This window comes from Phyllostomus hastatus, unplaced genomic scaffold (assembly GCF_019186645.2).
Source record: "Phyllostomus hastatus isolate PE091 unplaced genomic scaffold, TTU_PhHast_1.1 phas_scaffold_501, whole genome shotgun sequence".
Taxonomy (NCBI): Eukaryota; Metazoa; Chordata; class Mammalia; order Chiroptera; family Phyllostomidae; genus Phyllostomus; species Phyllostomus hastatus.
Window position 1 is genome coordinate 26262835 of NW_025334033.1, and position 16352 is coordinate 26279186.

Here is a 16352-nt window from a genome sequence, read left to right on the forward strand (position 1 = left end):
CTTAATCAACTACTATTAAACTCTGGGTTATAAATAAAGTTAGATCTTCAAATATATTGTTGCCTATGTACATGAGTCGATATGGGTATTCAGTCCAACCGGATGGAACATAAAGGGAATGGGACCAACAGTCGAGGGACTTGGGTTTTGTCCCCACCTTACCAACCACCATTATAATTGGTACTCCATCATCTCTTGGAATAATTTTTTGTCAGTATAAAAAGAAAATTAGTTCTTAAAGTTAGAGTAGTATAAGTTTTAAGACAAACAAAATTCAAAATAAATACTGAAGTCAAAATGAAATCTCATATATTAGCTTTAGAAAGGAACATACTGTAGTTTTATTACATATTTATACTCATAAGTGTCCCATCATAGGAAAGGAGAAATGGTAGTGTACTGATCAGAAAAAAAATCAATCATGGATTTAAAACTGGGCACAAATAATACATATGTAGACATATCAAAATTAATATAAAATACACATTTAATTACTTATCTAAACTAAGGAACCTGAAATTACTTACATCATCTTCATATTTAATATGAATGTCCGTGATTTTTACTTGTACATTTTTAATTACTTGAGTTGCCAGTTTTTCCAAAAATGTATCCTTTCTGGCTTCTTTTGGTTTATCTATAAAAAATAGAAATATACAAGCATAAGAGTTGAAATTCTCACAAACCTCATAATCAATGACCAAAGGATAGCTAAGGCACTACTCAATGGAAATCACACCCTTTTCTAGTATACTTGTTTTATTTTAGATTTATTTTAGGTTTGAATATGCATTTCCAATTTATTACTTATTTTTGAAGTTACGTTGTAATCTAACATTCATTTTACCTTAGAAGACAGAAATTAAGTGGCAATGTGTATACATAACACATGGCATAAAAACTACTTTTACCTACCTTTTGAGCGATCAAGACCTTTAAAAGGTTTCTTAAAATGTTTTTTGTGCTTTTTACGCTTACGTCCTTCTCAGTGGAAGCATTTTAGTGAGAAAAGGATAAAATTCAAGTTAGCAGACTAGAGGACAGAAAAGAAAGCAAGAGAATTCTTCCTGACATAAAATTCTAATTCAATTCACCTTATTTTATTCTAAGCTGATCCATTATTTCACTATAGAAATTCACAAACCTTCCTTAGTCTAGAATAACCAACCTTCTTTAATCTAGAAAATAATTTGGCAGGTACAATTACACAAAAATTGGGTAAAATATCCATACATAATTTCCTTTATAATATTTATGAATTTTCACAACAAAGTTTAATTTTAATTTCAATATTAACCAAAATATTGGAAATGTAATAATGACAGAATATAAAACTTTCAGATAAAGTTTTTGATTAACATGTGGTAGGGACAAAGGAATACAAATGTGATGAATGGGTAGGTTGGCGATGATGAATTCCTCTGGATGATAGATCTCAAAAGAAAAATCCTTTAATGACGTAGGGATATAAACATAAAAAGGGCATAAAACGTACATTGAACTGTACATTGCACCTGGCTTAATAATTTCATTAAAACCTAATCCCCTTTTATTTGGCACTGCCTCATTTTATGGCTTTACCCAGCACCTATCTCATCCAAAGTATAAATCTTTACATTCAACAAGACATCAACTGTACTCTGTACTTTTGAGGAAGTTTCTGTATGGCGTCCCCTACCTCCAATTCCCACTCTACTCCTACTGAACGTCCTTCTAGCCTACTACAAGACTATTATCTTCTAAAACACTAGTAACAGCTTGCTAGTCCCCTGTTCAAATTCTTTTAAAGGCAGGCTTCCAAATAAAAGACAGAAGGTCTTTTCATGACCTGACTCCATCTCCCTATTTTGTTCTATCCCTGCCACTCATCCATACACTGGATACTCCAGAAATATTTTTATTTTCCAAGACAAAATAAAACTTTCCAATGCCTAGTGTCTCTACATGTGTCATTCCCTGTGCCCTCCCTGATGTTCTTCACTAGGCAAACTCCCAGGAAGCTTACAAATCTCAGGTCCAGCAACAATGCCTATCTGAAGCCTCTATTCCAAGCAGCTCCAGGGCAGCTACTCCTTCACCAGACTTCTATTAATTAGTCATTACACTGTCCTTGAAGTATTTGCACAACTGTCTTGCCCCCAAGCTTCACAAGGACAGAGTTTATCCTAATATCTGGGCACAGAGCATGTAACTGTTCAAACAGATAAGAAAAAATACACATCTGAACATTATAATAAAATAGGTAAGTCCACTTAATGTGACATGTATTTCAAAAAGTATACACAAAATTTGCTTGGAATTTTAAATTTGTTCTACTCAATATTTTAAAGCAAATAGCCCTCCCATTATAAAAGCTAAGAACCAAATCCTGAATTACTAGAATAAAAGCCTGAGACTTTTTTTTTACTAAATTTATTGGTATGACATTGGTTAATAGGATCACATAGGTTTCAAGTGCACATTTCCATGATACATGATCTGTATATTGCATTATGCTCCCACCATTAAAAGTCAAATCATCTCCTGTCATCATATATTCGGTCCCCTATATCCTTTGCTCGCCCCCACTCCCTTCCCTCTGGTAACCACCATACTGTGGTCTATGTCCATGAGTTTCAGTTTTACATCCCACATATGAGTGAAATCACATGGTTCTTGGCTTTTTCTGACTTATTTCACTTAGCATAATATTCTCAAGGTCCATCCATATAGTCACAAATGGCAGCACTTCCTCTTTTCTTATGGCTGAGTAGAATTGCACAGTATATATGTACAACATCTTCTTTATCCAGTCCTCTATCAAAGGACACTTTGGTTGTATCCATGTCTTGGCCACCATGAATAAGGCTGCAATGAATATACGGGTGCACTATTTTTGAAGTAAGTATTTTCAAGTTTCTCAGGTAGATACCCAGAAGAGGGATAGCTGAGCCATATACTAACTCTATTCTTAGCTTTTTGAGGAACAACCATACTGTTTTCCATAGCACCTGTATCAGTTTACATTCCCACCAACAGTGAATGATGGTTCCTTTTCCCCCGCAACTTCTCCAACACTTGTCATAACCTGTCTTGTTTCTATGCCTTCTTGGAAGAGGTACCTGTTCAGATCTTCTGCCTGTTTTTTAATTAGATGGTTTGTTTGATGTTCAGTAATATGAGTTCTTTATATATTTTGGATATTAATCCTTGTCGGAGTTGTTGTTTGCAAATATATCTGCCAGTCAATTCATTGCCTTTTTGTTTTGTTGTTGGTTTCTTTCGCTGTACAGAAGCTTTTTAGTTTGCTATAGTCTCATTCACTTATTTTGGCCTTTACTTCCCTTCCCTTTGGGGTCAAATTCATAAAATGTTATCTACAACCAAGGTCCATAAGTTTAGTACCCATGTTTTCCTCTATGTAACTTACTGTTTCAGATCTTTTATCTAGGTCTTTGCTCTGTTTTGAAATAATTCATAAATATGGACAACCTGTAATTTAGTTTCATTCTTTTGCATGTAGCTTTACAATTTTCCCAGCACCATTCCTTGAACAGGTTTTCTTTTCTCCATTGTGTGGTTTTGGCTCCCTTGTCAAAAATTATTTGCCCATATACATATGGTTTTATTTCTAGGCTCCCAATTCTGTTCCATTGGTCTGTGTGTCTATTTTTCTGCCAATACCATGCTGTTTTGGTTATCATAGTTCTGCAGCATAATTTAAAGTCAGTTAGCATGATATCTGTCACTTTGTTCTTTCTTCTTAGGATTTCTTTGGCTCTTTAGGATCTTCTGTAGTTCCATACAAATCTGATGATTTTTTTGGTCTATTTCTTTAAAAAATGACTTTGGGATTTTGATGGGGACTGCATTAAATCTGTATGTAGCTTTTGGTAATACAGACATTTTAACTATGTTAATTCTTTCAATCCCTGAACATGGAACATCTTTCCATTTCATGTCTTTTTCAATCTCTTTTAATAATGCTCTGTAGTTTTCAGTATATAGGTTCTTCACATCCTTTGTTAAGTTTATACATAGGTATTTTATTCTTTTGGTTGCAATTGCAAAAGGAATTTTCTTCATTTCTATTTCTGAAGTTTTATTGTTAGTATAAAGGAAAGCAGCAGACTTCTGTACATTGACTTTTTATCTTGCAACTTAACTGAATTTGTTTGTTGCTTCTAATAGTTTGTTGGGAAGATCTTTAGGGTTTTCTATTAAAGAATCATGTCATCTGCAACAAGTGACACTTTTACTCCTTCCTTCCCAATTTGGATGACTTTTATTTCTTTCTCTTGCCTATTTGCTCTGGCTAGAACTACCAGAATATGCTGAATAAACTGGTGAGAGTGGGCATCCTTGGCTTCTTCCTGATTTTAGAGGAAAAGCTTTCAGTTTTTCACCACTGAGTATAAAACTGGCTGAGGGTTTGTCATATATGGCCATTAGTATGTTGAGGTACTTTCCTTCTATGCTCATTTTATTCAGTATTTTACTCATAAATAAATACTATATCTTATCAAATGCTTTTTCTGCATCTATTGATAAGATTGTATGATTTTTATCCTTTGTTTTGTTAATGTGGTATATTACACTGATCAATTTGTGTATGTTGAACCATCCCAGTGCCCCAGGAATGAACCCCACTTGATCATGATGATTATTTTTTTAAATGAATTCTTGTATTTCATTTGCTCATATTTTGTTTAAGATTTCTGCATCTGTATTATTCAGACATATTGGTCTGTGTGGTATTCTTGCCAGGTTTTGGTTATCAGGGTTATATGGTAGTATCATAAAATGTATTAGTAAGTATCGCCTCTTCTTCAGTTTTTTGAAAGAGTTTGAGAAGGATAGGTATCAAATCTTCTTTTAAACACCTGAGTTGCAAAAACAAAACATTTAAAAAATATGTAACAGAATCTGGACTTTGCTATAACCAGTATTTCTTGCACAGTTATGATCCCTAAATTTTTGTCATTCATAATTAAAACATTTAGAAAGTGTGGATAATTAAAACATTTAGAAAAAGACTGAGTTCTCAAAGAAATACCATTTAAAAAGAAACAACAAGGAAAAGCCAGAGTAGCCTTAAAAATCATCCCACTTGGTTAGAATAGCTTTCAGAGATAGAGGTTCAGCTGAATGGGTTTAGATTCCCCCATAACTCATTCTTCTCACCTGACCTCCCTATTGTATTTGATTTCACATTTGTTCTAGTACTGTGTTTCGCCTTTGATCTCACCATGTTTATTCTGTCCATATAGTTCTAAAATCTAACCTGAGTATTATACACTTCTTTAGAGAAAGAGTCTGTTTAATCTGATGAATAATAAATGTATGATTCCCAATCACTCTCTAATATTTTGGTCAATAATTTCAAATAGTTTGGTCTCAGGGCCCCTTTAACACACATAAAATTTGAGAACCATACACATCTTTTTACTGGTATGGATTGCAACTATTGATATTTCGATAATGGAAGTCAAAACTAAGAAAATTTTTTAAATGTTTATTAACTCATTTAAAAAACCATTACATGATAGTATAGATAGCATATATTTATGAAAAATAACTATTTTCCAAACAAAAAGTTGTAGTGAGAAAAATGACATGGTTTTAGATTCCTACAAATCTCTTTAATGTCTAGCTTAGTAAAAAGAAGCTGGAGTTGCATATACATTTCTGTTTTTGATCTGTTATGTGGTTTAGATAGAACCACATGAAGAAAATATGATTTAACTACAGATATGTAATAGTAAAAGGAGAAACATCGTTTCATGTAATTACGAATACTAAACCCAAACTCATCAAGTGGTTGTTTCTTAAAGGCTGATTTCATCTTAGAATCTGAAAAGTCTATTAATAAATTTTTCATCCAAATTAAAATCACTCCGCACTTTAAATGGACTTTTACACATGCCTAAATTTTCATCATGCCTTGGTAATATGGAAATATTACTTCAATTAACTATGCATATCTTCCAAATGTTGAGTCACTTCATTATTTAATATCAAAAATCACATTTGTTAACATCACTAGCAATCTCATCAGAAGAGTCTTTAAGTACTAGGCAGTTGTCAAGCTCATGGTGGCAAGTACAATAATAATGATTTTAATTTTTGCTCAAAAGCTCAAATCTTATCATGGCAACAAATACTGCCAGTTGTTTACCATGAACTTGGTTTTTTTTTTTTTAAGTATCTTCCAAACATCCAATATCATTCATTCTTCCAAGTGAAATGGTTTTCCTTGAAAAATGGAACTAGTTCAGGTAGCAAGACAAATAACTACCAAGTGCTTTTCTGTAAGACACTTACCTTACACTTCAGTGTGTATAAGTGGTTTATGTATACTTTCTCTTTTGTCACATGAAATATTGAAGAATCATGTCCTCAAGAGCTGAAGTTTATTAACATTTTCATCAATGGCATTTGTAAGTAAAATTGGGGGTTTTTATTTAGTTTTATTTTGTTTTTTACCGTGAGCACAAGGGAGTCAGAAATATAATGGCTATGAGCACTATTTGAGGCCACTGCTATGATTCCTGCTAAGGCAGCCGGCAATTTTACTCAACGTTCCCTTTGTACCATCAGTACCAAAGTCAACACTGTGAAAAGTCAAACAATGCCTTAGTATTATTATGGAAATAGTTTGACTTTTTGAGAACCATAGCTCTACAATTTTTAAAAATGACATCAAATAAGAAGGAATATATATTTAGAAAGTAAAATGATGAAAGGATCATAAAGTACACATTAAGTTCTAGCCAAATGAATAAAAATATCATCGATAAAATTATTCTCATTTCAGAATCATCAACATTCCAAGTCTAGTTTTTCACCCAGGCTAACATACCTTTCTTGAAAAAACAAAAAACTCTGAAATAATTAGATCCTCCTTCATAGTAACCTTTATATGTTTGTTTGTTTTTTAACAATGCTATCCAATGATTTTGTTGTATATTTAAATAGACCACTGAAATTCATTTCTATCTCGGAGGCAGGTTACTCCTAGTAGGAATAACATTGCCCATGGCAGACTACAGAAAGGTGGTTCAATTATAAGCAACAAAATTGGACAAAGAGCCATAAGTATCTCCATGCTAAAACATACAATCTTCTGAAACTAAATCATAAAGAAAGAGAAAGTCTGAATATACCAGTTATTATTAAGGAACTTGAATCAGCAATCAAAAAACTCCCAACAAACTGAAGTCCAGGACCAGACGGCTTCACGGTGAATTCTACCAAATATTCAAAGCAGATTTAATACCTATCCTACTTGAACTCTTAAAAAAAGACTTAAAAAGGAGGTATGCTCCCAAACACATTTTATAAAGCCAGTATTACCCTGATACCAAAACCAGACAGACACCACAAAAAGGGGAAAAAAATTATAGACCAATATCCCTGACAAACGTAGATATAAATATCCTCAGCAAAGTATTAATAAACTAAATCCTAAAATACATTAAAAGGATAATACACCATTATTGAGAAGGAATTATAAAATGCAAGGATGGTTCAACATCCACAAAATCAATTGTCTAAATAAAATGAAAGATAAAAACCATATGATCATTCCAACAGAAAAAGCATTTGACAAGTTCCACATCTGTTTATGATTTAAAAAATCTCTCAATAAATTGGATATAGACAGAACATATCTCAACATAATAAAGGCCACATATAACATGCCCACAGATAACATCACACTCAATGGTGAAAAGCTAAAAGCTTTTCCCTTAAGAACAGGAATGAGACAAGAACACCACTTTCACCACTCTTATTCAACACAGTATTGTAAGTCCTAGCCAGAGCAATTAGGCATGAGAAAGAAATAAAGGCATCCATATTGAAAAGAAAAAGTCAAACTCACTAATTGCTCATGACATGTTTTTATATATAGAAAACCCTTAGCCCTGGCTGGCATAGCTCAGTGGACTGAGCACAGGCCTGAGAAACAAAGGGCCGCTGGTTCAATTCCTGGCCTAGGGCACATGCCTGGTTGCAGAGTAGGTCCCCAGTAGAAGGTGCGTGAGAGGCAACCACACACTGATGTTTCTCTTCCTCTCTTTTTCCTTCCCTCCCCCTCTCTCTAAAACTAAGTATTTTTAAAAAGTGATAATGTTTTACATTATTAAAAATAAAAAAAAGGAAACCCTTAAAGGCTCCACCAAAAGACATTAGTTAGAACTAATAAACAAATTTAGTAAGTTGCAGGATACAAAATCAATATGTAAAAATCTGTTTTGTTTTATAGATACTAATAATGAACTACCAAAAAGAGAAATTAAAAAACAATCCCATTTACAATTGCATCAAAAAGAACACAATATGCCCTGGCCGGTGTGGCTCAGTTGGTTGAGTGCAGAGTAAAAAGAATACCCAGGAATAAATTTAACCAAGGAGGAGAAAGACCTGCACAATGAAAACTGTAAGTCACTGATGAAAGAAACTGAAGAAGACACAAATAATGAAAAGATATTCCATGCTCATGGATTGGAAAAATTAACATTATAAAACTGTCCATATTACCCAAAGCAATCTACAGATTCCATGCAACCCCTATAAAAATTCCAAAGGCATTTTTCACAGAAATAGAACAAACAATACTAAAATTTTTATGGAACAAAAAAAACCCCCAAAGAGTCAAAGCAATCTTGAGAGAGAAAGAAAAAGCTGAAGGCATCATACTCCCTGATTTAAAACTATATTAATATATAGCAAATTAATATATAACAAAGCTATAATAATAGGAAAAATGCTATTGGTATAAAAGCAAACACACAGATCAATGGAACAGAATAGCCCAGAAATAATGCACACATGTAGGATCAATTAATTTACAACAAATAAGGCAAGAACACATAATGAGGAAAGGATACAGTCTCTTCAAAAATGTAGCAGGGAAAACTGAACACTTGCAAAAAATTAAACTAGACCACTACCTTACATCATAAACAAAAATTATCTCAAAATGGACTAATGACTTAAATATAAGACAGAAACTATAAAACTCGTAGAACAAAATATAGGTAGGTAAGTTCCTTGACATTCTCTTGGGAATTTGGGGGGGGGATCTGACTCCAAAGGCAATGGCAACAAAAGCAAAAGTAAAAAAATGGAACTACAGCAAATGTAAAAGCTTCTACAGAGCAAAGGAAACCATCAGCAAAACAAAAACACAACCTACTGTATGGGAGAAAGTTTTTGCAACTCATGTATCTGACAAGGGGTTAAAATCCAAAACATATAAAGAACTCATTATACAGCTCAATAACAAAAAATGGGCAGCGGATTTGAAGAGACACTTTTCCAAACAAGACTTACAAATGGCCCATGTGCATATGCAAACATGTTCAACATCACTAATCAACAGGAAAATGCAAAGCAAACCACAATGAGGTATCATCTCACACATGTCAGAATGACTATTATCAAAAGAACAAGAAATAACAAGTGTTGACAAAAGTGTGTGGAAAAAGGGAACCCTCAGGCACAGTTGGTCAGAATGCAAATTGGTGCAGCCCCTATGGAAAAGATATGAAGGTTCCTTGAAAAAGAAAAAATAGAACTATCATAAGATCCAGCAATTCCAGTTCTGGATATTTATGTAAAAAAAAACAAAACAAAAAAAAAACAAAACACTAATTTGAAGAGATAAGTACACCCCTATTTTACTGTGATGTTATTTACAATAGTCAAGGCATGGGAACAACCTAAATGTCTATCAGTGGGTGAACTGATAGAAAAGATGTGGTATATAAAAACAATGGGATACTAATCAGCTCCCCCCTCAAAAAAAGAATAAAATCTTGCAATTTGCAACAACACAGATGGACCTTGAGGGGATTTTACTAAGTGTAAAATTCAGACAGAGAAAGATAAATACAATATAATTCCATTTATATGTGAAATCTTAAAAAAAAAATAAAAGAACAAAAAAGTCAAAGATACAGAGAATTGTGATGGCTGCCACACGGAAGGGAGGCTGGGAAATGAAATGGGTGAAGGAGATCAAGTGGCACAAACTTCCAGATATAAACAAGTAACGGGTATGTAATGTACAGCATGGTGACTACAGTCAGTGATGCCACACAGCGAATTGAAAAATTGCTAAGAAAATAAATGTTGAAAGTTCTTTTCACAAGAAAAATAAAATTTTTGTAACTTCATATGGCAATGGATAGTGGCTGGACTTACTATGGTGATGACTTTACAGTGCATACAAATGTCAAATCATTGTTGTATACCTGAAACTAATAGAGTGCAGTATGTCAATTATATCAATACTTCAATGAAAAAGTCAGAATTTTCTTAAAAGGAATGGAAATTTTATCTATAGATAAAGTTTTATCTATAGATAAAATTGTAAGCTTCTTCACAAGAGCAGTGGATGGTGTTTGTTTTACCCCATGAACCTTCACCATGATCATAGCACTAAATGTATAGCGAAAGAATGAATGATCGCAGAAGTAGGAAAAAGGAATGATGGTAAAGGGGAAAAACATGAATTACATTTCCATATTTTCTAAAATGGGGGCATGTTATCAGATGGACTCCATTAAAAGCACAAGCATGGATAAGAATATAATTTTTATATAGTTAAATACAATTAACCATGCATACCCACCAGGCTTGACGTCCTTGTAAACAAAGTTTTCCAAGCCATATATGAACTCCCCTGAATGTGCGCCTGCATCCGCATGGCAGCAGTAACCAAAATGCAAAGCGTTTAGATGACATCTTTAATTTCACATGTGAAACATGTCTAAACTTAATTCAAAGAATTACAAATATAACAGAACAAGTAAAATTCAGTGGCACCAAAATGATTTATTTCTAAGGTAACATCCAATGACATCATTTTTATTATTTCAACATAGAAGCTATTTTCATAATATTAAAACAAAATGTCCTAATAATTAAAATTATAAAAATAATTTCAAATTAAGCAAGGCAGACAAGTACCAATTATGGCTACTGTCTCATTAAATTATTTGACGAATTTTCAAACAGAGCAAGTCTGCTGTTTTGGTTCCCCTTTTGACTACCACTTTGTCCATTTTCAGAATGAAATATAACTTTCATAATTATACTAATTTTAGAGTTAGCTGAAGTGAACTCACCTTACTTTCGTCTCATCTGTTCCCTTCAGATATACTGTCTGAATCCTTTCTACCCATCCTGGCTAACAGTATCATCTTCCATTCCCCACACCCCCAAATCCAGCCTAGACACAGCAAGTTTAACCTTATTAAAACAGCTCTGATCACATCACTCTCAGGTTTTTAAAGAAAGCAAAGAGAAAAGTTACTGACTCTCCCATGGGCTAGATGAATGTCTATTAATGTTAGTTGTGTGACATAGGACAAGTTATTTAACCTCCAGCTTTTCTCAAATATTAAATGGGAATAATAACAGCCTTTATATCACAGTTATTAAATGAGTCAACTTCTGTAAAGCATTTTGAACAGTGAGTGGCAAACAGTAAATGCTCAATAAATGGCAGCTGCTACCATTGTCATTACCATTACCATGGCATTCAAATAGCTTAAAATTGACCTAAACATAGTTTTCTAACTTACCTCTAACTACACTCTATCAAATTCCCAAATTCTTAGCTGTTCCCATACATGCTCTACACTTTTACACCATCACTGACCCTTCTGGCCTAGAACGCCCTCTTCTCCTTTCTGCATACTCATACCTTAGACCCTGCTGAAATATACACCTTTGGTGTCTGTCCTGATCTCTTTGACTAAACCTATGTCCATTCCGAACTCCCTTAACACTCTATCTGTATTTCTTTGAAGGGACTCAACACTTTCTCCTGTTTATTATTTATTATACATGTCTTGTTTTTCCAGCTAAAATGTAAGGTCGTGAAGAGTAGGATCCCGGGATTTTCTAATTTTTGTTTCCAACAATGCATCAAGCAGATTTGCATCAGACCTCTCAAAAGTACTTATTAAGGCTTATAGTACCTAAAAGTACCTGAAAGGTACTGCTTTCAAAATTCTACTTTTAAAACTAGGATTATATCTCCAGCCAAATCAAACATGTGTGAAAGTAAAATACAAATACAAAATAAAATTTTGAGAGGATTTTTAAAAATGACATCCAGTGCATCCTTTCTTAAAAGCTGTAAGATATTTTCAATCAAAGGAACAAAAGGCAAGAGACCCAGAAAACAATGAATTAAACACGGAAGAGCAAAGAAGACCAGTCCCACGATAACAACTGTGGGGCAGGGCTAAAAAAACAATCAATTCAACTGAAGAGCTCCATGAGAATAAGGGGAACAGGGGACGAAAGCAATAAATGGGTTTGGCCAGTTGGGAAAGATGGTACTCAGATTTCAAATAGCATGTGAAAAGAATTAAACTCAAATTTACATATAAGACTAAGCAAATAGAAAAAGAAGCATTCATAAATTTTAAAAAATTGCAAAGAAAGGAAATATAATCATAGTCCATCATTTGGCCTATGCAGTGAACAATAGTTCTACTGTCATAATAATGTAAGTTTTTACTAGTAATTGGCCAAAAAGTATGATATAACTACATTATGAAGAATTAGGGAGGGAAATTTAGGGTGAAAGGATATGGTGAAAGAGGTGAACTCCTTGACTACCATAGGAAATCCTAGGTAATGTCTTACATTAGTAAATTAGATAAAGCAGAATGTGAGCATTTCTAAAATGATGAGGCCATCTAAGGGGTGTGTCTGAAGGGTGGAGAAGGGTGGAACAAGGGACTGACATTTGTCATCAGAAGTCTTTCTGGTAAAACTGTTTGATTATAAAGTGTGTGTATATATTACTTTGATAAATTTAATGGTTTAAATACAGAATCTATAGTATTTGGGAATTCTTTGGCCTCACAAGGAATTTGACCTTTTCTTTATAATAGCCTTGGAAAAGGCTATTATAAAGGAAATAGCCTTTTCCATGGAATAGCCATGGAAAATAAACTCACTACAATGAAATAAAAGGAGAAAAATATCAAGTTTATTTTTATAATTACACAAATTCTCTAGAAATGAACTCATATTTATACTTCAATTTTCTTTTTTCCCCACATGATGATGGGCAGCAGTCTGTTTTACTGAATGAAACAAATTAAGTAAAAAGATTTTTTTAGAGCAGATTGGCATGAGCCCTTTGTTTTCATTTTGTCATCTGCCGCTTAGAATTCAATCACTTCCTCTTCTCACATGAATCTCTACACATGTGTGATGGCGCTTTTGTGCTTTTAAAACCAAAAAGTATTGGGGAAAATAATAAGTCTGAAAAATAAATAAAGTATGGCCACTAAGTAATAACTATTAATTAATAATGGTGAAATGCAAAGCACCTCAAAGACCAAGGTTGTTTTTTATCATTCATGTTAATAATATTGTATAAAGGAGATATGACCCATATTCATATAAACTAAAAAAAAATGGTTATCTGAAGTCAAGACAATTAAATGTATTTAACAATAAAGGAAAAACAATCTCTTACCAACATATTTCCCCAATTCTAAATTCATCTCTTCTATTTGCTCAGAACACTTTTCTGACAAATCTAATATAATAATGTTAAAACTGAGTTTCACTTTCTGAATCTTAGTTCTCTCTCATCAAAACCTAAATTTTATCATCCAAGAAGCTACAGTGTAATTATTGTGTTATATAAGCCTGATAGTCCTACTGACATATATTTAATATGTCAACATATTTATGTCAATATATATATATGTCAATATATATATATGACATATATATGTCAATATATTTGATATATATTTAACATATAGATGTTCATTCCCTATAGTAATATCAAAACATCCTTAACAGAATCTCTGCCTGACCCAAACATGTAAGTTTTCTAAGCACTGAAGACACAGAAATAAAAATCTCATAGATACTCAACACAAAATGTGTAACAGGCATCATTTTGTCAAGTAAGCTGTCACCTACTAAAACAAGAGACTATTATACTATACTTTCTTACAGGTCACCGGAAACACTAAAATATTTTTTAAGCAATCTCTTATTTCCATCCTCCTCCCCCAAAACAGAAAACTTTTGGGGTTTATTTCTCAAAGGAGAAAAATATAACTTCACGATATATATAAAATAAATTCCTGTATCAGTATATCTAAGTATATGTCAAAGTAGCTATTGATGAGTATGTGTCAAGAAAATACATTTAATCTGAACTGTATCAAGAAAATCATGAAATTCTAGTGCTCTTCAAGGCTTTATCCTCATTTTCATAATACTATTTCCATATATACTAATTAACTAAAAGTGAATAAAAAGAAATAATTACATTGAATTGTCATAAATTCCCGCCTTGCTTTATCTGGCACATAATATGAATAGAAGAAAACTTTTCATGAAAATATCATCTTAAGCTTAGCAGAAATACAAAATATGCTGTCCTTGCTGGTGTGGCTCAGTGGGTTGGGCCCTGTACCACAAACCAAAGGGTCACCGGTTCAATTCCCAGTCAGGGCACATGGCTATATTGTGGGCCAGGTCCCCTGTTGGAGGTGTGGGCAAGACAACAGATCTATGTTTCTCTCTCACATCAATGTTTAGCTCTCCTTGTCTTTCTCCCTCCTTTCCCCTCTAAAAATAAATAAATAAAATATTTTTAAAAATACAAAATATGCTTAAGTATGAAAAAAGGAAAAGTATTTTTAGACTTTTTAAAATTTCTTCCATTAAGAGCACTTCTATATTATAAGTATTTTAGTAATTTTGTGTAAAAGAATAAATAATGCTATATAAGAGAAAAGGTAAAGGGGCAAAGGTAATTAGAATCACTAATAACAAATATTAATGAGCAAGCTATTTTAAAGACAGATTTCTTTTTGATTCAGTTAGATATCAGCATCTTAGGTTACAAAAGAAATCTTACTACATGTAAATATTTCTGTCATTTCTACTCAACATTTGTCATACATTTTGAGAGACTAAAGAGAAATGCCTTAGCAACAAGAGAAAAAAATCACAGAGAAAGGCGACAATTCCTTAATGTGAGTCATTAAAATATTTATTATCAATGTTTTGAGATACAATTTTAAAACAAGATTCTTTCTTTGGAACTACAGCTTATCAAGGTTTATGAAAGCTTCCTATTTACAGTGTACTGAATATATCTAAAATATATCTAAGTTTATCTAAAACATAAATCACTGTACCTTTCTCTGCTGCTTTTTGAAGGGCTTCTTCAATTCGGGACAGCTCTCTCTGTTTAATATCTTGCAAAGACTTATCTTCCTTTTCAGCATCATATTTAATACCTAAAAGTACATAGTTAATTCACAAAGAAAGTAATTAATAAATAAATAGGAAAAGTTCAGTCAGCCTCATAATTGTGTGTGTAATGTGTCATGTTTTGTTAAGTCAAAAAAACAGTTGCATCCTTCAGATTAGTTTTACAAAAAGTTCAAACAATAAATGATTTCTATTTCTTTACAAAGCTCATATCAAAAAGGGAAGGGAAGAAAGGAATTAAAAGGGAGAAAAAAATATTAAAAAGGATAAGTAAAGAAAAGAGTTGAAAAGTAAAAGGGAGAAACAGAGAACAGAAAATACATCAGAAAATGTCCAGTTATTATATGAGTGGTAAAATTTTGAGTAACTACAAAAAATATGAAATATCCAATATCAGCTGGTATCAGTACAGATTGATAAAAATACTTTTAGAAAGTAATTTAAGAATATTTATCAACAATCATGAATATACATGTCCTTTTTTTCTAGAAATCTCATTTCTGATAATGTATCCTAAGGAAATAACTCCAAAGAATAAAAAAGATATCTGTAAAAAGGAGGCAGTTATAATATCCACTGTAATAGCAAAAACAGTAGGCAGCCCACAATGGAATATCACAGCCTTTCAAAACTGTCACCATAAAAACTGAAACATATCAAAACACATAAAAAAGCCAGATTCATGTTGAACATATAATTTGATAAATGCTACATCAAATCAAGCATATATATGGTAAAGATTGCAAAGCAAAAAGGAAAAAGAAAAATTGTTTTATGATTGACAAAATAAATTTTTCCCTAAAATACCCAAACTTTCCTTAATATTATATTGTTCTTATAACCGAAAAAATATTAGTAATGAAAGGTATTAGTTAAATAATCACAGCTTTAAGATATTCATTAAAATTAAAATACTATAATTTACTTAAGCCCTGGCTGGCGTAGCTCAGTGGATTGAGCACAGGCTGCGAACCAAGTTCGATTCCCAGGGAGGGTACATGCCTGGGTTGCAGGCCATAACCCCCAGCAACCGCACATTGATATTTCTCTCTCTCTCTCTCTCTCTCTCTCTCTCTCTCTCTCTCTCTCTC

At 32.8% G+C, this 16352-nt stretch overlaps 1 protein-coding gene across 2 annotated transcripts in view; it reads right to left on the reverse strand.

Annotated features, from left to right (window-relative positions):
- Positions 1 to 16352, reverse strand: part of VPS13C (vacuolar protein sorting 13 homolog C) — a 174463-nt gene that overhangs the window by 140568 nt on the left and 17543 nt on the right. Inside the window, exons 5-7 of one of the 2 annotated variants that reach the window (XM_045823142.1) lie at positions 15186 to 15287; positions 916 to 981; positions 528 to 637 (exon numbers count right to left, since the gene is read on the reverse strand). In XM_045823142.1, the coding sequence (XP_045679098.1) occupies positions 528 to 637; positions 916 to 981; positions 15186 to 15287 (278 nt within the window). The remainder of the gene's footprint in view (positions 1 to 527; positions 638 to 915; positions 982 to 15185; positions 15288 to 16352) is intronic. The other variant, XM_045823143.1, reaches the window with a different exon arrangement.